A 25,155-nucleotide genomic window follows, 5' to 3' on the forward strand; every position below is an offset into this window, starting at 1 on the left:
GCTATAAATGACTGCCTGTGCAATGTACCTGCACTGGTCTCATCTCTAAAGGCAGAGGAAATATGACACTGGACATTTATATGTCTCAGTCCCAGCTCTATCTGTTTTCATAAACATGACAGTTCCTGTCAGCCGGTTCTATAACATTTCTGTATTGCTGAGACAGAGCCTGGTTACTCATTTACACTCCGGTGTACACTAGAATATGTGCACTAAGGTTTTCCAATTGACGTAGAATCGTATATTTATAGAGAAGCAAGAGAAGCATGGTGTGATGTCAGATAGGACGTAATGTTTAATTGGAACACAGCCACTATTGTGTAGATCTGCTCTTTTCTTTAAAGACGAAACAAAGCAGCTGACATCCAGGTAAGGTCTGTCTATACACCAATTCACCTGCCTATTTTTAATGTCAAGGCTTGATTCCGAACAGGGTGAATCATCATCCATTGTTCTGTGCACGCCGAACACACGCAATAGTTGACCTTGTCGCTGAGGGATTTTTGCTTTGTTTGGGATCAATGAACCATGCTGAAAGGATGTAGCTGCTGTTAGACCTCTGGATTTGATAGAGTGCCATTCAGTCTGATTAAACTGAATAGAAAAAAAAACAGGTAATGAAAAATTAGACACCATCACAAGTAATCTAGGTTTCAATCTGTTAATGCTGGGCATGAAGCATTTAGAGTATGCAGGAGAGTAGAATAAATGATTTATGAGGGAGTGTGTTAGTGCTCTGCATGGCCAAAAGTATGTAGACTGTTTCTCTAGTGGATTTTATTAAACACGTAGACAAACATTGACAGTAACTTGGTTTCAAGTGTTCGACCTATTGTACTGGCAGTGTCATTTTTGGAATCAGATTGCAAATGATACAGTGACCATTGGGGGGGGGGCTATTGGGGGGTATCTTTGTATAATGTGTCAACTGCATATTTAAGAATGGTAATATCAGCTAGTTTCTGAGTTACGCATGTAGTTACAGTTTAGCTAATGAACCCCCCCCTACCAGGAAGTATTAATTAGGAAGGTCATCCTCCCCAATCCCCCCCCCCCACCTTTTTTGGTGGGTTTTAAGTATTAATTGGAAAGTTCCAACACCCTAATCCCCTCCAAACTATTGTTTTTACCTCTTTTTAGGGGTCCAAGTATTAATTACGAAGGCAGACCCCCTAATCCCTCCCAAACTGTTGATTTTACCTCTTTTTAGGGGTCCAAGTATTAATTAGGAAGGTCAGACCCCCCAATCCCCCCCGAACTGTTGATTTTACCTCTTTTTAGGGGTTCAAGTATTAATTAGGAAGGTCAGACACCCCCAATCACCCCTCAAACTGTTCTTTTAACTTCCTTTTGGGGGTATAAGTATTAAATGGAGAGTTCAGACACCCCAATCCCCCCAAACTGTCCATTTAACTTCTTTTTAGGGGTCCAAGTATTAATTAGAAAGGTCAAACCCCCCAAACTGTTGTTTTGACCTCTTTTTATGGGTCCAAGTATACGTTTTGAAGGTTATCCTCCCTAATACCCCCCAATCTCCCCAGAACTGTTGTTTTTACCTCTTTTAATACTTTTTTCGAGTATTAATTAAGAAGTTCAGCAAAAAAAAAAAAAAACACTCATACAATAAGAAGATTCTAATAAGACATCAAACTTTAAAAGGCGGATCACTGAGACTCTTTATTTAGACAGCGAGTACATTATCTGCTGTCCCCACCAAGCGCCACAGTTAGCCTCAGGCCATTCAAACCAATAGGCTGAGGCGACAACCCGCTAGCATTCCAGCTAACATCTTCCTCTGTGTACTGAAAACTGTTAAACTGTCTCTGACAAACCCCAAAATTGCAAATTAATTGTGAGAAGAGCCACACTGAGTAAGCACACGGAACTCTCTCATTATTCGATCAGAATATCAGTCAGAATAAGGCATCTCAGTAGGCAGCATTTTAAGGCATCTAAGAATTCAGGCAGCCTTCCTCTCAGGTGCAAGTAGGATGATGTAAAATGCGTCTATGTAGAGAGCTCATTAGGTTTTGATGCAGACCCTATATTTCTCTACAACTCTCATTAGATATTTTGAAATTATGTAGATGAGATTTTCGGGCGCGGTATCAAATTGAAAGCGGTGCTGCGGAGTGAGAATGGATTTTTAATGAGGTTTAGTTGCTGGAGCGTTTCTCGGTGTCCTTGCCACAGCTGCTGCAGTCAGCTCTTTCAGTGATGAGGTGCGATGCTGCCTGTAGGTTCCCCCTGGGGACGAAAGGAGGTTAGTGGGATAAGGAAAGAATTCCTACAGTCTGCTGCACAATACAGCTGTTCTACTGAACACACACGTACGTACAGCTGGCTGCACACTAGGTGTTGTGTTCCTAAGAATCAATCACCTAGTAAATGATACAATTTTGTACCAGCAAAGCCTTTCTGTAGTAAACATGTGGTTTCCTCTGCATAATATGAACGAATTATATAAAAGAAGTGAGATTGTAAACCAAAGCATCAAAACATTGATCTAGTCAAGGTCATGCTGCATTCTGTGACACGGCACAGTGATGAAGATGAATGTAAAGATCTCCATCGCAGTGGAGGTCAACCAAACACTAGGGTATGTTTTTAGTGACAAGCTTCTTACCCCTCCCTCTTTCAGATTAATTTACTTAATTTAAGACCTGCAGACTGACCAATAGCAAGACGGCAGTTAAGCTTTTGGTCAATACTAGAGCATGGGGTGAGTGATGAACAGTAGAATGTAGTGCAGGCTTATGGTGGCTAAGTGGGTAGCACTGTCTCCTCACAGCAAGAAGGTCCCGGGTTCGATCCCCAGGTGGGGCGGTCCGGGTCCTTTCTGTGCGGAGTTTGCATGTTCTCCCTGTGTCTGCGTGGGTTTACTCCGGGAGCTCCGGTTTCCTCCCAAAAACATGCAGCCAGGCTAATTAGAGACACTGAATTGTCCTATAGGTACCCAGCCGCTAGGATGCATGAACCAGTGCATTGTAGTGCTGGTTCCAAGCCCGGATAAATAGGGAAGGTTGTGTCAGGAAGGGCATCCGGCGTAAAAACTGTGCCTGTTGTTCATTGGGGTATTGTTGGGGTATTAAGCCGGATAGGGACTCCTCGTAACTGATGCATCTACGACCTCTGCTGGCTGATTGATGGCGCCTGCACAGGGACGGGGAAAGAGAGCGGATCAGGGTGTGTCTCTCCGTACACAAGGCTGATTCGCGTATATGCACTCGCCTAGTGTGGGTGACAAAATGCATACGACTGCTGCCCACGTGTCGGAGGTTAGCTTCGTTCTCCTTTAATCAGAGCGGGGGTCGGAATTAGTGGGGAGGAAGCGTGACGCAATCGGGCAGTTGGACTCGCTAAAAGTCGGAAGAAAATGCATAAAGAAAATATTTAAAAAAAGAAATGTAACATCCAAGAAAAGCAAACTCACCTTATCATCACTCTGTTGGGAACACCCTTATGTTAGGTGGTCTGGTGATTAGCACCTGGGATTTTTACACATGCCCAACAAGTGTAAAAATGAGCTGCTGTAATAAGCTTTATTTACTGAGTGAGTGATTCAGTAAGTAACCTTTGCATAATCACATGATGGTTTGATTCTGCCTGCAATATTTCCCCAGTGGGTTCTAAATGATTCGTTGTAGCAAAATCTGGCAACGAATGTGAGACTGAGATGAAATTGTGGGGAAAAATAGAAGGTGCTGAAAACATCATCCAGGTTGCTCAGAGCAGAGTATTAATTCAAGCCAAAAAAGGCCACGCGAAAGCTTGCTAATTAAAGCAGGTGAGAACTTGAGCGAGACAGACTGAATTTAGCAGCGATGTCCTACTGGGGAGCAGAGATGGAGACAGAACTGAGGAATATAAAGCCTCAAACATGGTTACATGATTCATGTTATAGCTCATCAGTCTGTTTAAGTGCATTTAGTTTTACTGACAGAATTATTGTGCAGTATCTGTCAGTCAAGTTTAGAAATGAAGACATTTTTTTGTACTTGAATACCAATGGTACAGTTCATTTAATCTTTAGAGTATCTACAGACACGTTCATAACTTTCAGCAACAGTAACATTTAGTTCTTCTGAAAACTGAATTTAGTAATATTCCTAATAAAAACTGTACTTTACCTTATTGGAAAACAGAAGTGTGTGGAATTTAATTGGTTTATGATTAAAATAAAGGCTACAGCAAAAACACAGCTTTGCAAAAAAATAGCTTTGCATAGAAATCCTATTTAAAAACAAAGTTTATACAGTTTACTCAAACTCAAACATAGCTTTAGACAATATATAGACAATTTGTGAACATTGTGAACAATAAAAGAAAATATACACTAAATAAATACAAATTCAAGAAAAACAGCAAGTAGTAATAACAATGTAACAATAAACAAATGGTAATGAAGAATGGCAAAAGTTTTAACAATGTTTATAAAGATTAATATTTAATTAATTTATTACAATCTTTATATTTAATATCTAATGTGATGTTTAATTTCATATTTATATAAATAATAATAATGATTCATTCATTTACTTATCTGCTTATCCAATCAGGGTTGCGGGGGGGCGGGGTGGTACACAGTAATACCCTGGACAGGATGCCAGTCCATCGCAGGGCAGACACACACACACACACACACCCATTCATTTATAGGGCAGTTCAGTGTCTCCAATTAACCTGACTGGGTTTCCTCCCACAGTCCAAAAACATGCACTCAGACACAGGGAGAACATGCAAACTCCGCACAGAAAGGACCCGGACCGCTGCATCTGGGGATTGAACCCAGGACCTTCTTGCTGTAAGGCGACAGTGCTACCCACCGAGCCACCGTGCCGCCCTAATAATAAAAATTATAATAATAATATTTATAATGTTTACTAAATATATTGTAATAATATTATATTTACTAAAAAAATTACTTAAAGATTTAATAGTAGTTGCTATCTATATGATTTGAAACTGCTTTGTTTTTCTGTTTGGCATGCCATGCCTCCTCATTTGACTGCTAGACCAGTCATAAAGAATTTGACTGTGTAGGTCACCCTCTTCTTTTATGACTGTGTTTACCACCCTGTTGTGCTGAATATCACGAACAAGCAATATCTGAGGACTCACTTTATCCTGTGCTGATCTACAGTGCCATTAGTGGTCAAAAAGTGGGAAATGTAAATAACCTGCTTCTTTACCTCGATAAAAAACTAGTTTAGTTTACAGAGGTTATTAGTAAACTTGTTTGCTTGGTAGCTAGGTGGCAAGGTTAACTAATTAAAGTGCACACTGTGCTAAATAGCCTTTTTAAACTAGTGCACTGTTTCGACAAATTCTTTAGTATGGAAGCATCTGCTTTGAGACGATTGGTTTACATTCTGTTTACTGTTACTCATATTTCACCTAGAAGGTGGGAAAGGCTCAGCAAAACCTCTATCGGTGCACACTGACAGTTACGTTTTAAAGAAATATGATGTTCTTTCTGAAATATTGACCATAAAACTGTGAGCAGTCTCAATACTGAGCGTGTACTCTTTGGTCTTCATCTTGTCCTGATCTGGATGAATAACCTCCTTGGTGTTGGTTGAGATATCCTCGGCTTAAATCTCGCTACTTATCTGTAGTAATAAAATCTCTCAGCAAGGCGAGAGCTTTAACTCATCACATTTCCACTGACTATAAAAGACTCGGCATTTCTGTTCTATAGATTACAGATGTAGCTTGATGTGAGAGTTCATGACATTTGCGTGTGCAAAATATGCAGCTAATCGATACTACTTGCACTTATCAGGGTGACCTTGCTGGTTTCTCCTGCACCAACATCTAAACTGCCATGAAATACATCAGCCTCTTGAATCAATACATCTCTGAGGGAACTGGATATGGTTTCAGAAACCACAACAAATGTATCCCATGAGACATAGACGCATTGAAAGATGCTAAAAGTACTATCTATGTTACTTGAGTTTTTTAATAGGGGTTCTTTTTCTAGCTGTATGTGGTGTAGCTGAAGATATAATATAATGCATTGTATTCAGTTCAGTATTATAAAATGAAAGACTGTGATACATTTTTATACAGCATATGCCTTCTTCTACACCCCTAAATTACACTGCCTCTTGGGTGTAGCACCACACTATGAAACAAGCTATAAAGATACTAGATAATTAAATTATGCCAAACTGTATTGAAAGTTATACCATTTAAAACCCAAAGTAGTAGTGACTGAGCTCTTTTGTGGCTGAATCCAGTTCCAAACCCACAGAGAGGGAAACTATGGGGGTAAATTAGGGGTTAGGAACTGTCAGGATTAGGTAAATAAACCCTCTATCGGAAAGGGTGGTTTCAGGGTTCAGGTAAGTTTATGTTAAGCTATCTAATGTTCTACACAAGGAATGCATCTTACTCTCTGCTCCCACTGTGGTTTACAAGATGTAATATAAAGCCATACAAGTTTATTTAATTATTATTATTTTTCTCCGTGACCCATTTTTTTCCAGCTCGCGACCTACCTAAGGGTCATGACCCAGGGTTTGAAAAAAAAAAAACTGTTTTATGGGACAGTATGGGATACCTTAAGTGTCTTAAGTGCAGTATAGAAAAAAGCTATCTTCAAGATCATCTGCTCAGTTCCACTAATATGGATGGAGTTACTATCCAGTTATTTACAACACCAATCCCTTCATACCTTTTGCTCTTTTTTTTTTATTATATCCCCTCTTGGCACCCAATTTGTATATACTCAATTTCCCTTTGCACTCTGGTGACCTCTGCCTACCACACTGCACCCTAGCTGGCAAATAAGGGCCGCAGGCTAGCGAATGCCTCCTTTGACACTTGTGAAGCCACTGACCGAATCTTAACATCAGCTGTTTTATACAAATAGTCTTGGCACGTACAGAGCACCACGTGCCTCCATCGGACAGCAGGAGTTGATGTTGCAGCAGCCAGGAGGTGACTTCTCCATCTGGTTTCATTCTCTCAGACATCTACAGCTGTGTCAAGTGCACAGTGAAACTGTGTTAGACCAGTGTATTAGACTGCTGAGACACCCAAGTGTTCCCTGATACTTTGATGGTTAGACGTACAATCTTCACCATACAGTGAATAACAAAAGAAAACATATTATGACTGGACCAATGTAGACGAACAAGACTAAAGTCTAATAAAGATGCCAGGCCATTAAAGCAAATCATTTACTCATACGTTTACTCACTCATTGACACCAGGGGCGATTTAGAGTTGCCAGATTTCCTCCTGCATGTTTTTGGAAAACACGCATACTCCTCACTGACAAGAAGCGACTAGAGGCAAAAATCAAACCCAGGGCACTGTGCCAAGTGTAATCACAGTCATGCACAAAATTCCTTTCCTCAGCACTTCTCATTATTTCTAAATATAGCTGGCATTGCAAGAAGTCCTAAAATAGCAAACATTGAATTGTAGCAGTCTAAAGTTTTCTTTTTTTAACCTATTAATCATTTCGATGTAGAAATCCTGTAATGGGACAGCTGGATATATTCAATTTAAAGATATTTTTTAGATATATTTTTATATATATAGTATATAAAAAAATTGATGTAGTATATCTTAAATGAAATATACCAATGCCTTTATTGTCATTGTACAAGAAAAAAAGTCATGGGAGAACATGCAAAACTCCAGACTATGACCAAGGGTAAGATTTAAACTAACCCTGAAGCTGTACAGAACCCACACCTGCTGTACCATCGCACCGCCCTGGGTGTACGCATAGTAGGCAGAGTGTGCCCTCTTGTGGTAGTAAGAATGAAATGCATGTACCATATGATTTAAAAGATTACCCTAGTTTTACCCTCTGTTTAAAAGAATTCCGAAGTCGATGTAGCACAATAAAACCGTCCTTTAGATTGTTGGCTGAAGTCCTTTTTGCCGCGTTAAAAGCTTAATTTTGGTTTTGGTGGACTTCTGTGTGCCTCCGAGCAAGTTTGTGCGTCTTTGCTCGCATTCGTACCTTTGAGCGCCTTCGTGCTTCTTCGTGCGCCTTCGTGCTTCTTCGTGCACCTTCGTGCTTCTTCGTGCACCTTCGTGATTCTTCGTGCACTTTCGTGCTCCTTCGTCCGCTTCTATGCATAAACACTGAAAATACAGTGATGCCATAATGCAGTTGAGCCAGTTTTTTCATAGTTTTAAAGCATTTTAAGCTCTGCTAATACACAACATGTTCTTATAATAAAAATGTACAAAACAAAACTGTTGAGCATATCTGCATATTTTAGTTAGTCTTTTCTTTACTCCCTGTATGTCACAATCTTTTATTTCTCTTATTCAGATAGTACAGTGTGTGGTGTCCTGGGATGATTTGTCAGTCAGTATATCAGTACAGCAGTATATTTGGGGGCATTCTGAGCCCCCCAGTATATACAGTGGGGACCGTGGTAGCGTACTGGGTAGGGCTTTGGGGTATCAACTGAAAGGTTGACGGCTCAAATCCCAGCTTTGCCATGCAGCCACTGTTGGGCCCTTGAGCAAAGCCCAACAGAATTCTGTTGTACTGCACATCTGTGTATGTATATATGACAAATAGGCATTCTATTCTATTGTATTCTACTCTACTCTACTCTACTCTACTCTGTTATGTATTATATTATATTATATTATATTATATTATATTATATTATATTATATTATTAATATATAATTATATATTCCAGTTCTGTAGTTGCGGTAATATATTTGGGTTTATGTCTTTTCCCAATGATTTTGTAAGACAATTTAAACAGATGTATTGTAGTCTTTTGGTGAATGATAACATTTTGCCTGTTCCTTGTGGTGTGCACATATTTTTATCTCGTTGCGTCAAAGAAGGAATGCACAGTTTAAGTTTGTGTTGTCTCAAGGGATTAAAGAACTACATTTCCCATGATACCACGTTACACAATCACCATCCATCGACCAAATTGCCCTCGCTAGTGCATCATGGTATATGTAGTTCAATCTTGGATGACGGGCACCGTCTTGACGTCGCGGCAGATAATTCTCTGCAGAGAGGAAGCATGAAAATAGAGGCCTGGTAATTATTACCACTATTATTGTATTTACTTTATTTCACCTTAATGGTGTGTGTATCTGATTATAATAGTCTAAAATGAGACAGATGGTCACATTAAACGCACATTTTACATTTTGCGTAGGCTGTTATTAGCTAGCTGGTTAGCTAAATGCTGGCTTTTTAGTGTCGTTAATTATGGTTGTTTAGTTAGTTAGCTTATCCGCTAACAACATACAGCATTCTAATAAACCTTCTGTTATGGCACGAATGTTATTTGTGAACTTATTTGTAATGTATTTTGACGCCGCGGTGTTTGTGTTGTCAGACGTTTAAACATAAATACCTTGTAGCTGCCGTGAAAATTAGGGTAAGCTAACCAGCTAGCTTAAAAACAAGGCTGAGTCCCAAACCGCCCACTACTGCACTACTTAGTATGCACTCAGCCAAAGGTGACGCTACAACTTTATAGTTACTATTCAGGACGGCAGTGTGCGGATTAGGAAGGTGTTGTAGTGTTCGTTCCGCCGCAGTGTCTATAAGACTCATAAACAATGTAACACACTCTGTGTGTGTGTGTGTGTGTGTGTGTGTGTGTGTGTGTGTGTGTGTGTGTGTGTGTGTGTGTGTGTGTGTGTGTGTGTGTGTGTGTGTGTGTGTGTGTGTGTGTGTGTGTGTGTGTGCTATAATTTATGTCCTATTATGTGTGTGTGTGTGTGTGCGCTATAATTTATGTCCTATAATTTATGTCCTATTATGTTTGCTCTTGCAGTACCAGGTGAATTGATCTGATTAACTGTTGTGCAGTTTGGACGATGTTGCCAAGCATCTGCTCCTGCAGCTATTAAGAAAGCAAAACAGGGGATCAGTTTATTCTGAAAGAAAGAGACTAGATCCAAAATTTCAATCAGTAGTTTATTCTTTAATGACAGATAAGGTATAATCTTTGTGACCGTCACTAGAACATCTTGCTGTGTTTTCCTATTTTTAGACAGACAGACAGACAGACAGATAGACAGACAGATAGATAGATAGATACTTTATTTATCCCTTAGGAAATTATTGGTTTCCAGTAGCTGAACAAGAACAAAAGAAAAAAGCAGAACTAATACAAATGTACAGTCTGCATGTATAAAATACACAATATACAAATAAATGCAAAAGATGTGCAATTGTGCGTCTGATACTATGGCTTGAAATATAACTAAAAATAGCAGCAGTAGTATATGTATTCTTATTAACAATATATTCAAATATATGTATTATCCATACACATTATGATAATCAATATATACAGGGGTTGGACAAAATAACTGAAACACCTGTCATTTTAGTGTGGGAGGTTTCATGGCTAAATTGGACCAGTCTGGTGGCCAATCTTCATTAATTGCACATTGCACCAGTAAGAGCAGAGTGTGAAGGTTCAATTAGCAGGGTAAGAGCACAGTTTTGCTCAAAATATTGCAATGCACACAACATTATGGGTGACATACCAGAGTTCAAAAGAGGACAAATTGTTGGTGCACGTCTTGCTGGCGCATCTGTGACCAAGACAGCAAGTCTTTGTGATGTATCAAGAGCCACGGTATCCAGGGTAATGTCAGCATACCACCAAGAAGGACAAACCACATCCAACAGGATTAACTGTGGACGCAAGAGGAAGCTGTCTGAAAGGGATGTTCGGGTGCTAACCCGGATTGTATCCAAAAAACATAAAACCACGGCTGCCCAAATCACGGCAGAATTAAATGTGCACCTCAACTCTCCTGTTTCCACCAGAACTGTCCGTCGGGAGCTCCACAGGGTCAATATACACGGCCGGGCTGCTGTAGCCAAACCTTTGGTCACTCGTGCCGATGCCAAACGTCGGTTTCAATGGTGCAAGGAGCGCAAATCTTGGGCTGTGGACAATGTGAAACATGTATTGTTCTCTGATGAGTCCACCTTTACTGTTTTCCCCACATCCGGGAGAGTTACGGTGTGGAGAAGCCCCAAAGAAGCGTACCACCCAGACTGTTGCATGCCCAGAGTGAAGCATGGGGGTGGATCAGTGATGGTTTGGGCTGCCATATCATGGCATTCCCTTGGCCCAATACTTGTGCTAGATGGGCACGTCACTGCCAAGGACTACCGAACCATTCTGGAGGACCATGTGCATCCAATGGCGGTGCCGTGTATCAGGATGACAATGCACCAATACACACAGCAAGACTGGTGAAAGATTGGTTTGATGAACATGAAAGTGAAGTTGAACATCTCCCATGGCCTGCACAGTCACCAGATCTAAATATTATTGAGCCACTTTGGGGTGTTTTGGAGAAGCGAGTCAGGAAACGTTTTCCTCCACCAGCATCACGTAGTGACCTGGCCACTATCCTGCAAGAAGAATGGCTTAAAATCCCTCTGACCACTGTGCAGGACTTGTATATGTCATTTCCAAGACGAATTGACGCTGTATTGGCCACAAAAGGAGGCCCTACACCATACTAATAAATTATTGTGGTCTAAAACCAGGTGTTTCAGTTATTTTGTCCAACCCCTGTATATATAGGTATGAATGAATATATGTAGCAGAAGCAGTAGTATAGATTATAACCAGTATACACACATAAATATTAATTATATGTAAGTTTGACATGACGGTATGAGCCATCGTGTGGTGTTAAACAGTCTGACTGCTTGGAGTACAAAAGACTTCTCTGTCTGGTGATTGTGCTGTTCAGAGGGTGCTGTGTATTATCCATTATGGATGAAAGTTTTTTGAGTGTCCTTTCCTCAGCCACATGCATGAAAGTGTCGAGCTCTGTGCCAACCACAGAGTCAGCTTTCTTTACCAGCCTGTCCAGTCGTGTGGTGTCACTCTACACGACTTTTTATTGCTTTGTAAGTCTGATCTGTTTTCTTTTTCTGACTCTTTGCCAGCAGTTGTAGCTGAACTAGAAACATGTCCAAGAAAAGGGGCAGGTGAGTCTCAAATACCTCTCCAACTTTAAGAACTATAAACAGAACAGTAGTTTCAGGTGTGTAGTTTTAGAATAACCCTGAGAATTACATTTTAGCCTCAATGATGTAATTCACCTACGGCCTGTAATGATTATTTAAGCTGAATACTTCAAGTTATGGTAAACAAATGTTGAATTCTTTAATTATGTTTTACATTTAAATCAGCATTTTCTGTCAAAAGCTTTGATATGTGCGGTACAAGTAACTTAGACCAAATTGAAGTTGCACCAATAATTTGAAATATATCTCCTTTGTGATATATCTCCCAGACGACGTGAGAACATGGGAGGAGGCATTTCAAATTTTTCTGTTGATAACTGTACACTGTAGATCTTGTGTAAAGTGTAAAGTTTTTCCTTAATAAACATTATACCATAATTAAAGTGTATTGTTTTCTATAACATATACTGTAATGCACATTTATTCATCCCCTCATTTTTGTCCCTTCATAAGGAAACGCAGCAGTGGAGAACTGAGCGACTCGCTCACCCCCGACCCCAACTGCCTTCTGGGAAAGAGAATCCAGCACAGCTGGAGGGAGAAGGGTGCACTTACTAAGTGGAAAGGCACTGTTTTGGACCGGCTCACTGTCAATCCTTCTCTATACATGGTCAAGTATGATGGTTTTGACTGCGTCTATGGCATCGAGCTCTTTAAAGACGATCGTGTGTCCAACCTGCAGGTGCTCACAGAGAAGGTTGGTGAGTATCATGTGGGCTGAATAAAAGCCACAGAACACCAACAGGAAGTCAGCAATTCTCACCTCATCTTGTAGAAAATGCGTTATGTATGGTGTGTAGTATGAAGCTCAAAGTACTGTTGCAGTAATTTATCAGTTATCAGTTATGGTTTACGTGTAGACACCCGGCTACAACACCCAATTATGCCTTAGCTCTAAATTTTGGACAGATAACCTTACGTGTACTTTACAGTTTTGAGAATCTGGACAGGCTTCCCTAGAAACCTTGTGTAAACATTTAAGAAGCATAGATGCATCTGGCAAAATAACCCATGCACAGTCTGAAAAATTAAACACTTATTAATGAAAACATTTTACAATCAGATTTCCAATCTTTTGCATTTTACAGTAAACAATAAGATCAAAGTGTCGCATGATCCAGAGGAGCTGGTGGGCAAGGCAGTGGAGCATCTGTTCGAGAAGGAAGATGGAGAAAAGAACGAGTGGAGAGGGATGGTGCTTTCTCGAGCCCCCATCATGACTAACTGGTATTATATCACCTACGAGAAGGACCCTGTGCTGTACATGTACCAGCTTTGGGACGACTACAAAGAAGGTGACCTGCGCATTTTACCTGAAGCAGGTGAGGATTGCATTTGTTTGCATAATATAATGTTAAAGTTATATGGTGTTGAAACATTGCAGAATAAGCGGGTGATTTTTTAACAGGTGAGGGTATCATGATTGGAGATAAATGGAGGATCAACCAAATGCTCAGTCTTTGCAAGCGAATTTGCACTTGCAATATTTATTGAGATGGCAAATAATTTGGGTGTTTCGCTATCTACTGTACATTATAATATTGAAAGATTTAGATATTTTGGAGAAATGGTAGTATGTGTAGGTCAAAGCAGGAAACCTCAGATGGCACTGCATGACATTTTCATTTACATTTTCAGCATTTAGCAGACACTTTTATCAAAAGCGACTTACAGTACTATGACAGTATAGTGTCTGAACAATTGAGGGTTAAGGGCTTTGCTCAAGGGCCCAACAGTGGCAACCTGGCAGTGGTGGGACTTGAACCAGTGACCTTTTGGTTACTAGTTCAGTACCGTTACCACTAGGCTACAACTGGCCCTATGCTACTGTGATTAAATATAGCCACATGGACTCGAGAGTACTTTTGTCTTTTGTCACTTCACAGCCACTGAATCAAGAAATGCAACCTGAAACTAATATACAGCTTCAATACTGCCATATATAGATCAGATCATTATGCTGTAATTTCTGTAGTAACACATGACTTCATATCCAGTATATTCAAGTATATTCCAGTTCATGTGTTAAGTAGTGATATTTATATCTTTTTTGCAATATAGTTTATATTTATCTGAACTGCCTTAAATAATGTTATAGGTCCTTGGATACAGGGATAGAATTTGCTGCATTTAACTAATATTGAACAAACTTGATTGTTTCACAGAGAACAAGCACCTGCTTCCTGCTGACCGGAAGCCCGGCGAGGAGACAGAGAGCCTTGTGGGTAAGCAGGTGGAATATGTTACTGACAAAGGAGTAAAGAGAACCGGGCTGGTCATCTACCAAGTCCCCGCTAAGCCCTCAGTCTACTACATCAAATATGATGATGATTTCCACATTCATGTTTATGACCTGGTCAAAACCACCTAAAATACCACAACGAGACTTACAAAGACGCATTCTTCTTCATCTCCCAATAACTGGCCACATGTTTTTTTTCCCCTCCTGCTGTGGATGGGTAGAATGGCACGGATGCTTGTTTCTTTTGTTAAGGGGCGCGTCTTGTATTTGTCGACGTCCAATCATCGACAACAAGGCGCAAGGCCTCAATTGGTAATCTAATCTTTAACAAGTCTTTTACTGTATTTATTTGTCGGGACGGCCAGAAATTGTAATCACAGCTTTATAACGGGTAATATCGAAAATTCACTATGGAGAGATGTACACATTTTATTTATCATTGTTATTTACTGTTTTTATAATCATGTTCCCAAAATTCTTAAGCAGGCACTTATAAAGCAGATAGATGTACAGATAGTATAATAGTGAAAAGGCTTGACTGGTGGTTAACAGCATTATCACTCAAATATTCAGCACTAAATGACGAAAGCAGTTATATATAAAATAGTTATACTAATACAAATAATAAATAGGTATCATTTATTGTCAGAATTAGAAGGGAAATCTCTCGTTTTCTTAATATAATTTGCCCTGCCTTTAAAAATAGATTTGTTGTTAACTTCTTGATTGTAGCACTTTCAGTTTTCACTAAAATAACCATAAATTAAGCAGACACGTTGCTGTTTGGCGATTTAAAGTTTCTCCAGAAACTTTTAAAAGTCGAAGTCAAGGCTCAGATTGACTACATGACTCCAGTTTGGGCGAACACCGTTTCAGCCATGGTGTAACAGTGTACAGACAGACTTGTACACTTATCCATTCTTTAAACTCCTGTAAGTTGGACCTTGTAATTATGGCTCTGAATTTTCTCTGTAGTAGAGTGAGGAATTGGATTTTTTTGGAATGGTTAGCTAGTAGATCTAGTTCTGAATTGCTTTAATTTAAAGATAATGTATCCAGCAGGCTGGATAGGCAGAGAAAGTATGGAAAGTTTAACCAGAGAAAATCTTGGAAGTGTAATTTCTATATTTCGCTTGACGTGTAGGGTTGTTTCTGATGACGGAATAAACGTTTTCAATTAAGCAACTCATCTTAACATAATACATCAGACTATATAATATAATCTTAAAGACATACATTATACAAGAGCCGTTGAAACAGTTAGAAAATGTAAAGTGTAACCATCATATTTGACTGTTTTAATAGGGGAAATGCTGTTAAATGCAAAAGCTTTGAAAAATACCATTATTTACCCTTAAAACATCCAACAGATAACAGCACTAAACTAACCATGTGGCAGCACTGTGTATTAAGCAGAGTGAAAATTAACTCCTACTGATAAATGCAGTGCGTAATGCATAAACTGGAAAAGAGAAAGGAACTTATATATTAGTCGTATCCATAATAAAATAGTCCAGTATCTCTAGAACTACTAGAAAGTGCCCCCAAAGATGAATGGTTTAATGAAATTGACAAAAAATTTATTTTATCTGACTGTTTGACCTTTTTTTAATAGTGTTCCATTGCCGAATTAGCTCACCAAACCAGTATCATGTTACAAATCTTGATGTGTGTTACAACATGCGCACACTCCACAGTCATTATGACTTAATCCCTCGGCCCTCCAAATAGTCAACGTCATTTAAGTTAATTAACTACGGGAAGAGGTGAAAGATGGGCCCTAACTGAAGACACAAGGGCACATTTTAAAACACGCTCCACTGAAGTCTCATAGACTAGAGAAGTCTCTGCTAGAAGCACATTAAAATCAGCTTTTTTAAATGAAAGCAGATTAGTCTATGCTGTTAGCTTCTGTTTAATCGCAGTTAAATTCTTTTTTTTTTCTCCTGGCTTTTAGTGTGTCCAATTTTTACCCAATTGCCCAGTTTCCTCTCTACTGGTGCTGACCTCCGCCCCGATTGAGGAGAGCAAACTAACACATGCCCCCTCCGACACGTGTGCAGTATCCGACTGCATCTTTTCACCTGCATGAGGCGAGTTCATATGCGGATCAGCATTGGGTACAGAGAGACACACCCTGATCAGCGCATTATTCCTTAACTTTGTGCAGGCGCCATCAATCAGCCAGAGGTCATAATTGCATCATTTATGAGGTCCCTATCCGGCTATTCCCTCCCTGTATGAACAACAAGCCAATCGTTGTTTGTATAGCCGCCGCCTAGTTCAAAAATTTCTTTCAGTACTGGTTATGTTGTAAATTCCACCATTGCTGTATTCTGTATTTAATTCATTTTGAACGTCTTCATATTTTAAATCTGATCATTAGGTTAGAAGTTAGTTGTAACACATGGCTTATTCATGAACTGAGTATATTCCAGTCATGTGGTGACATTTCCAACTTTTTTTATCAGTTGTTAAATTCTAAAATGAGACTAAAAATGAATCACTCAGTTGAGCGAGCTTTTATTTCCTCCCTCGTCTGTAATAAATGTACAGGTAGCGGGTTCCCATAATTTCAACTATTCTGCATGTAATTCCGTACCAGGCAGTTTAATTAACTGTCATTAACTGTCCTCTGTTCAAAAAGATAAAAAAATTGTAACCTTATATGTATGTAAATATATTTTTTGTAAATAATGCATATATGTTTGAAATGATATGTTTTCGTTGGCCTGTTTTTGCTCTTAGCAGTCGCACTTTATTTTAGCCCTAGTATGTCAAAAAGGAATAGCAATGCAAATGTAATTACATTTACAAGACAAAAAAAATACAATTTTTAAATTTTATGATGAGTACAAAAAGTACAGTACATGCTTTTAGCAATCATGGGTGGAAATTCTTTATTTGGACCATTGATTCACATTGTAGCTCTTATTATACTAATTAAAAAGCATCTTTGTACAGATGAAGCTGCAGTTTTAGCTTCCTACCAAATATGTCTTGCCCCTTGAAGCCAGAAATGCTTTAACTGTTGTAATCAGAAGCACAGCACACTTGTATGTTAATTTTGGAATTAGATTAAAATCTGTGAGTCTGTTTTTCTCTTTTGTAGCATTTGATCTTGTGCTTGAGGCAAATTAACACGAAAATCAGAGTCTAACGGTTTATATAAAAGTGCAGATCATTATATTAATATTGGGGTTCATTGCTTGTAAACATTTGTACAGATTAACAACCTTTTGCTGGGTTGTAAGAATGTCCCTACTAAACGTGTAAGAGAGGAAATGTGTGGAAATGTGTACCAGTGTGTGTTTACATACGTTTCTGTGAGTTAACCACTGTGTTCTCATGTCTGAAATCAGAATTACACTCATAATTTCAGCATGTTTAAACTTGCATGGATCTTTTATAGTCCTACATCTGTACATATGTGGAAAAAGGGGAAAAATCTCTCCAGTATTCTTGGATGGCAATAGGGGCAGGTTAAGAGAAGACAAAGCTATGTTCAATTAGCAACCATAAAACTCACAAATAAATGTTTACTAGTAAACTGAGAGTGCAATTTCACTTAATACAGCCAGGCACTTAACACAAAGTACTGAAAAGCACTCACTCACTGTCGTAACCGATTATCCAATTAGGGTCGCGCAGGTGCTGGAGCCTATCCCAGCTTTTCAATGGGTGCAAGGCACACAGTCCATCACATCCACATCCACATCCACTAAGGCGCCAGTCCATCACAGGGCAGACACACACACACACACATAGACACACCCATTCACTTATAGGGCAATTCAGTGTCTCCAAATAACCTGGCTGCATGTTTTTGGACTGTGGAAGGAAACCGGAGCTCCCGGAGGAAACCCACGCAGACATGGGGAGAACATGCAAACTCCACACAGAAAGGACCCAGACCGCCCCGACTGGGGATTGAACCCAGGACCTTCTTGCTGTGAGGCGACAGTGCTACCCACTGAGCCACCGTGCCGCCCTACTTAAAAGCAGTAAAATAAAAAACAAAAAACACAGTTTTACTATGTTTCTTCCTCCGCTAGGACATAATTCTACTCCGTAAACAACTACAAGGAACAATGTACAATGTTCACCTCAGTTTCTCCCTAAGTTTCACTAGGCTTTAAAATGCCATTGAAGAAACAGTATACAAAATAAACTTTGCACTTTTATGGACACAGGAAGAATCTTTCTAACCATGGAATAGTACAAGTAATTAATTCAGTAATTAAGTAAACTTCCTCTCTGAGTTCTCAAAGCTTGGTTCATATCTTGCCATGGAAATAGCACAGTAGCTGGAATGGCATAAAGATCCAACCAACCAACCAAACATTAGAGTTATGGAGAGCAAAGTGGATTAGAGGTTTTAAAGGGTTTGTCCTGAGGAACCGATCAGTTAAGGAGGAAACACAGATGTGATATTTTAATGTAAGTGATGAACCCCAAATATCAAGAATGTATATTTAAAAAGGTGACATGGTCTCACCGATTGAAATCGTTAATCCTAGTGTAAAACTCGAGTGCTGTATTTTTGGCGCTAGGATTTTCCCTGCTGTACAGTTTCACCATATAATTATTGTAAATAATTTACATGCTGTGCGTTCGTTCTCTGTTTATTTCCTGCTCGTTATAAGGAAATCTCTCTCTGACTCTTCTGTAATGTGGTTTAATGTGCGGTCTGTAAGCTTCCAGTTATCTTCCTCTTCGATACGTGTTCTTGTTAGTTGCTGCTTTTGCCAAAGTTAAATTTTCCGTAGGCAACTTTCGGAAGTGTCAAAACTGTTCTTGCTGTCTGTGTAACAATAAGTAGTAATAAATCATAAATAAAAGAGATATTTTTTGCACTGATGTGTGCTTATTGCTGTTTTTTGTTTTTTGCCACTAGTTGACGATTACTTTAAAGCAGTGGTCCCCAACCAACAGGCTGCGGACCGGTACCGGTCCGTGGGTTATTTATTACCGGGCCGCACAGAAAGAATAAATAATTAGAGATCGCTACATCAGTAATGAAAACACTGCTTCCATTTCCAACACACGGGTGTTTATCATCTCATATCACCCCCAGGTGGAAGCAGGGTCTCGTTGCAGTGAAAAATTTGTGAGCAGTATAGTTATTCTATTTTAAATCCCTCCCCCACGGTCCGTGGTGCAAAAGCGGTCGGGGAGCGATGCTTTAAAGGGTTCACGAACTTTCTCGCGACTGTATACAGATTAAACTATTGAAACACCCCTCCTAATTTTGAATGTGTTTCAGTCACAATTGTTAACAGGTGTAATAAAGCAATTCTATAATGGAAATGATACTGTCTGCTTTCAACTTGGCAGCAACAGTTTGGGGAAGGCCCTGTCATGTTCCGGCACTACTGTTCCCCTGTGCACAAAAACAAGATCTACAGTGTAACTATATGAGGAAATGCTGTTTTTGACAGTATGGCCACAAATTTCCACAGACATACTTCAAAGTCTCATAATCAGGTGTCCAATTACTTTTGGCCATAAAGTGTTATTATCTAAAAGGGAGATTGCATACATAGAATAAAAAGACACATCAAAACACAATTAGAACAATGATAATGCAGATGTATTTAGATAATGTATGGTGCTTTTAACAGTCCACTTATCAAATCACTTGTACTGACGGATGTTTTAATGGTTTAATATGACTGTTTTTTTAACAGAACTCATGCCCATGCTGGTCTGTTCTGTAATTTATTCATTTACTAGGATTTTAACGTCATTGGTTACACTCATGACAGGTCAGGTAGTTACTGGTTACAGAAGATTCATCAGTTTATGTTAAATGTCTAACACAATCATGTATTTCGTATCTCCAATTCACCTCACTTGGACGTCTTGGAGGAAACTCACACAGAAAAGACCCAGACTCCACCTCAGAATCGAACCCAGGATCTTCTTGCTGTGATGCGACAGTGCTACCCACCGAGCCACAGTGCCACCCAGTCTATCCTGCCAGGACTGTAATCACTGTTGGTATCAGAGTTAGTGCTATAAACCAAAATAAGCAGTTAATTAAGGCATCAGGCTAAAGACAAGTGAAAAGTCATGTCTGTTTTTGTAATTAACATGCAGGAAACACCTTGAACCTGCGTGATATCTTTGTTGATCTGCCATGTAGAACAAGACTTCATCGAGGGAATGAATTAGCATTAAGCCGTCAACTGATGTAAGAGGGTTGGGAAGCTAAATCATTCTTTGCAGAATCTGTGTTTGTTTTAAAACTGATATTAAAATCTGTCATTTATTCATATTATTTTGGACAAGCTACCAATCAAAAATAAAGAATTAATATTGGATAGATGTTAGGATTTTATGGATTTATGGATGGATTTTATTTTATGTTAGGATGTTAGGAAGCTAATTCTTGCTGAGAATTTATTGCTGTCAAATTGTACAGTTGTACAATTATACTGTATAATTCATGTATTGAATGTTTTACCACAGGTCCAGTTCACCAGGTGAAAGGTAGTTGCCAGTCCATCGCAGGGCAAACACACTTACACCTAGGGCAATTTATCTTCAATTACCCTGACTGCATGTCTTTAGACTGGGGGGAAATCCTTGCAGACACAGGGAGAACATACAAACTCCACATAGAAACGACCGGGACCAAGTGATGACTATTTCAAATTAAGTACACTGGTACCTTGTAACTCAACGTCCCCTAAACTCAAAATCTCTGAAACCCTTAAACTCAATGTTTCCCTCAAACGCAATGTGTTCAGTTTGTTTTTTAAAAATGTATTTATTTAATTTCAAATGAACAATGAACAGTCGCTTTGTTCAGAGCTCGGCTTGAGCAGTGCGGTAAAACGTCATCAAAGTGCGAATATGGGACGAATCTGCATTTGTGTGGAATAACCATCAGATTCACTCTGAAGGCTCCACATGTAACTGTGTTTAGCTGGATTTGCCTCCTGTTTCACTTTTAAACTTGTGTTACAGCTCGAGGTTCTGAGAAATTGTAAGAATCAGCTGTTTTTCTTAATTGTATTTCAGTGTTTTGTGTTTTTATATTATATTTGTGTAATTTTCAGTGTGTGTGTCAAAAACAACCACATTATTTTACATTAGCCTAAAATATATGCAGTTCCACAGGACCATGAAACGCATGAACAGGTTTACCATACATACCTTGAAACTCAACGTCTTTTAAACTCAACGCCACTTCCAGAACCAATTGACGTCGAGTTTCAAGGTACCACCGTACTTTATTAAAACAGTGCACTTTTATAGTTTAACCACACGGTGGCAGCATCAAACCGTGGCAGTATTTAGCCGGGTTGTGTAGTTGTGTAGCGTCTTTAGCACCTGTGCTAATGTAAACAATTATATCATTGTTTGTTTATTATAACCAGAACTTCCAGGACGTCTTGAAAAACAGGTAAGTTTAGTGCATTTTTATTTATTTATTGTAAATAATTTTACTTAGTTATATTTGTGTACTTTAAAACAGGGTTATAAATACAGACCTGGTATTGTATTGTGTATTGTGTTCATGCTGATGTCTCACAGGGTCAGAATGCTGAGTGTCCAAACTCCAAATAATTAATGTTTGTTATATAAAAAAATAATATTTAGTAATTACAATTAAACAACAACATGAAGCAAGTTAAATAAAATAAAAATAAAACCAAAATATTAGTATTTCTTGAGTTTTCTTATTAAAACTTCAGCTAAAATTCATCTACAAGAGAAGCAGTAGTAAGTAATACTGCTTATTTTAAAAAATAATAAATAAAACATTATATTTAAGACACGTCAAATCTTACAAAAGACCTAAAACCTTTTAAAGATTCATTGAATCAAATTTACTGCGAACAATTTGTGGAATATTTTGTATAATCACAATTACAATTACACACATGTAACTGTTGCAAACACTAATTGTTTACACACATTAAAGTATTATTTAAGTAATATTGTAGTATTAGTGTGTCTTGTGTATGTGGGTGGCACGGTGGCCTCACAGCAAGAAGGTCCTGGGTTCGATCCCCAGGTGGGGCGGAGTTTGCATGTTCTCCACGTGTCCGTGTGGATTTCCTCCGTGTGCTCCGGTTTCCTCCCACAGTCTAAAGACATGCAGCCAGGTTAAGTAGAGACACTGAATTGTCCTATAGGTACCCAGCCGCTAGGATGCATGAACCAGTGCATTGTAGTGCCGGTCCCAAGCCCGGATAAATAGGGAGGGTTGTGTCAGGAAGGGCGTCCGGCGTAAAAACTGTGCTAAATCAGTAATGCGGATCACGGTCCGCCCGGCGACCCCTGACGGGAACAGGTGAGGAAACGGAGAGTGTGTGTTGCGTATGTAAAATTCACACCAACACTTCCATTTCTTTGCTGCTGACTGAATAATGTTACATTATTACATTTACACACACAGACAGTTGCAGAGTCTTGCACCAGCATCAAGCTGCTTTTTTATTTTAAAGCTTTGTGACTAAAATGATTTATAAAGTGTGGGGAAACGATGATGTGTGATGTTACACAGGTGTTGGTTTGTTGGTTTTGGACCTACAACAGTTCATGTTAATAACTGGGATCTGTTCATGTTTAAATGTGGAAGTAAATGAGTTAAGGATTCTCTTGGTATTCTATCTTACAGATGTTGATATTGATGTGTACTGTTACAATGAACAACTGTTTTTTTCATATTCTTTGACTGAATGGTACTTCTTTGTCCAAAAAAGGTTTAAGTGTTGTTTTTTTTGACTCGGACGCTGTGTCAGAAATACACACAGAGCTTCTTAAATTATTTGGTGGTGTAAAAAAGTCAGTATAATTTACCCTTGTGACATACATCCTTATTCCATGTTGGTGAATACGAGTGCTGGTCGTTTTAAACCAGGGGTGCCCAGTAACTTGGTATCTCCTATCTCACTCTCACAGTACAACATGAAATGTGCCCACTGTTTCTTTAATTTGCGGCTTGTTACCATAGCTACGCCTCAGCCCGCCTAAAGCACGGCTAATCTATAAAGTTTTCATTCATCAGTAGCCAGTTTGTGCCATTTTTCTATTTTTCCATTTGTAACCTACACTGTTTGTGAAGATGAGTGTGATTTTTCAGTCGCTTGCCCTGTAATGCTTTTTTGAAAAATGATGAGGCCAACCTTAAAAAGTAGATCACGATGACCTGTCGACTGAAATAGTAGATCTCAAGCCGTAAAAGTGTGGGCACCTCTGATTTAAAGTGTTTAAATATAGTGCTAACAGTGACTAGTGGGTATTCTACAGTATACTGATTTTAATACTTCACATTTGTGCCATTTCCATCACACTGCATTTATTCTAATAACATCAAAAAGATCAGCGTATAAGCCAGTATAACATCCTACATTCCTACTTCGAATCAGTTCTCTTTTATTCAGAGCAGTCGTCATGGGCGAGGTGAGATTACGCTCGTGAAACTGGCAGTACCAGTGGAATAAAGGCTGAGGATGCGCGTTTCTGATATCGCAAGCAGCTGGAGCATCGTGGCGTGCAGTGGGAGAAGTAACATGACCTAATTCATATAGAAACAATACAGAAAAAGCACAAATACTCATAATATTTACTATTCTTTGACTTAATGACTCTTCTTTGTCTAAAAAAGATTTAATGTTTTCTTCTTTTTTATAAAATATGGCTCAGAGATGTGTCAGAAATATACACAGAGCATTAGAGCTTAAGTTATTTGGTGGTGTAGAAAATTCAATGTCGTTTACCCTTGTGCCATGCATCCTGATTCCATGTTGGTGGATACGAGCTCTGGTTGATTTAAACTCTTTAAATACAGAGCTAACAGTGGCTAGTGTGCATTTTTTGCCTAGTTTATGATTGTTAGCACATGTTTGTCTGTCTTTATTAGAGCATCTTTACCATAAACAGTCAGAAGTCTGGATACACTTGTAAGGTATGTCTTATTTCATAGTTCCGGGAATTCTACGACACTTTTTTTTATCCATGATTAAGGGCTGAGGATGTTTAAAATGCCTAATTTAGAAAGCCTGGTTGAGAAAGCTTGATTTAAAAAATCTGGCCGCTCAGGTGGCGCAGCGGTAAAAACACACGCTAGCACACCAGAGCTGGGCCACATGAACAACGATTGGCCTGTTGTTCATATGGGGGATAAGCTGGATAGGGACTCCTCGTGACTCATGCAACTACGACCTCTGCTGGCTGATTGATGGCGCCTGCACAGAGTTGAGAAAAGTGTGCTGTCAGGGTGTGTCTCTCCGTACACAGCGCTGAGCTGCACTGCACTCATCAAAGTGTAGGTGATAAGATGCATACGGCATGCTGCCCACGTGTCGGAGGGGGCGTGGGTTAGCTTCGTTCTCCTCAATCAGAGCAGGGATCGGCATTGGTGGAGAGGAAGCGTGACGCAATCGGGAAATTGGACGCGCTAAAAAGTCTCACCTCCTAGATGGTGTTTTACGGTTGATCTGAATACTTTAAGGTAGTATTTTCCTTTCCACCATCAAGCTTCATTAAGTCACGGAAAAAGAACATTTGCAACTATGATAGAAATCCCAAGACTGCTATGAAATACATGAGCAAGTAAAGTAGATTTTAGACCTGAACTGTAATATCCAGTGCTTCACTCGCTCTCTCTGGACATGCTGTTAACATAATTCATGTATATGAATGATAATCCTTATTCATGAGATAACCAGAGCAAGATTAGAGAGTACTCGTGAGGAGATGGAGGAAAAGCACAAGAGGAAATAGATTTTCGCTGTTCTGTCCTAATAAAGATGGACCGGCAGCTTCTCACATTGACCAGCCGTCATACTTGGACCATATTATTACACAAGCGAAAGGATCTGTGACCAAGTTTAAACCATACAAAGCTTTCACTTCAGTTCATTGAACA

At 39.2% G+C, this 25,155-nt stretch overlaps 1 protein-coding gene and 1 long non-coding RNA gene across 3 annotated transcripts; one reads left to right on the plus strand and one right to left on the minus strand.

Annotated features, from left to right (window-relative positions):
• Window positions 1-1,714: 1,714 nt before the first annotated feature.
• Window positions 1,715-9,493, minus strand: LOC134302429 (uncharacterized). Its single transcript, XR_010007531.1, has 3 exons — window positions 9,369-9,493; window positions 7,988-8,112; window positions 1,715-2,247 (listed from the first exon to the last, which is right to left on the minus strand). It is a non-coding gene; the product is annotated as an uncharacterized LOC134302429 (long non-coding RNA).
• On the plus strand, window positions 8,980-19,123 carry zmp:0000000521 (spindlin-1). 2 transcript variants are annotated; one of them, XM_062987525.1, is made up of 5 exons: window positions 8,980-9,046; window positions 11,945-11,986; window positions 12,479-12,726; window positions 13,114-13,347; window positions 14,191-19,123. In XM_062987525.1, the coding sequence occupies exons 2-5, from the start codon at window positions 11,967-11,969 to the stop codon at window positions 14,394-14,396; spliced, it is 708 nt and encodes a 235-aa protein (XP_062843595.1). In that variant the 5' UTR covers window positions 8,980-9,046; window positions 11,945-11,966; the 3' UTR covers window positions 14,397-19,123. The 2 variants fall into 2 exon arrangements, with proteins under 2 accessions (XP_062843595.1, XP_062843596.1); XM_062987526.1 differs by having other exon boundaries at window positions 11,948-11,986.
• Window positions 19,124-25,155: the final 6,032 nt, after the last annotated feature.

The sequence above is a fragment of the Trichomycterus rosablanca genome, chromosome 25 (assembly GCF_030014385.1).
Source record: "Trichomycterus rosablanca isolate fTriRos1 chromosome 25, fTriRos1.hap1, whole genome shotgun sequence".
Lineage (NCBI taxonomy): Eukaryota > Metazoa > Chordata > Actinopteri > Siluriformes > Trichomycteridae > Trichomycterus > Trichomycterus rosablanca.

What these genes read in the sequence shown, in the direction of transcription:
- zmp:0000000521 (XM_062987525.1), top strand. Translation starts at nt 11,967, where the DNA reads ATGTCCAAGAAAAGGGGCAG. An exon ending in ATGTCCAAGAAAAGGGGCAG is followed by an intron (nt 11,987 to 12,478) that starts GTGAGTCTCAAA and finishes TCCCTTCATAAG; the next exon opens with GAAACGCAGCAGTGGAGAAC. An exon ending in GCGCATTTTACCTGAAGCAG is followed by an intron (nt 13,348 to 14,190) that starts GTGAGGATTGCA and finishes ATTGTTTCACAG; the next exon opens with AGAACAAGCACCTGCTTCCT.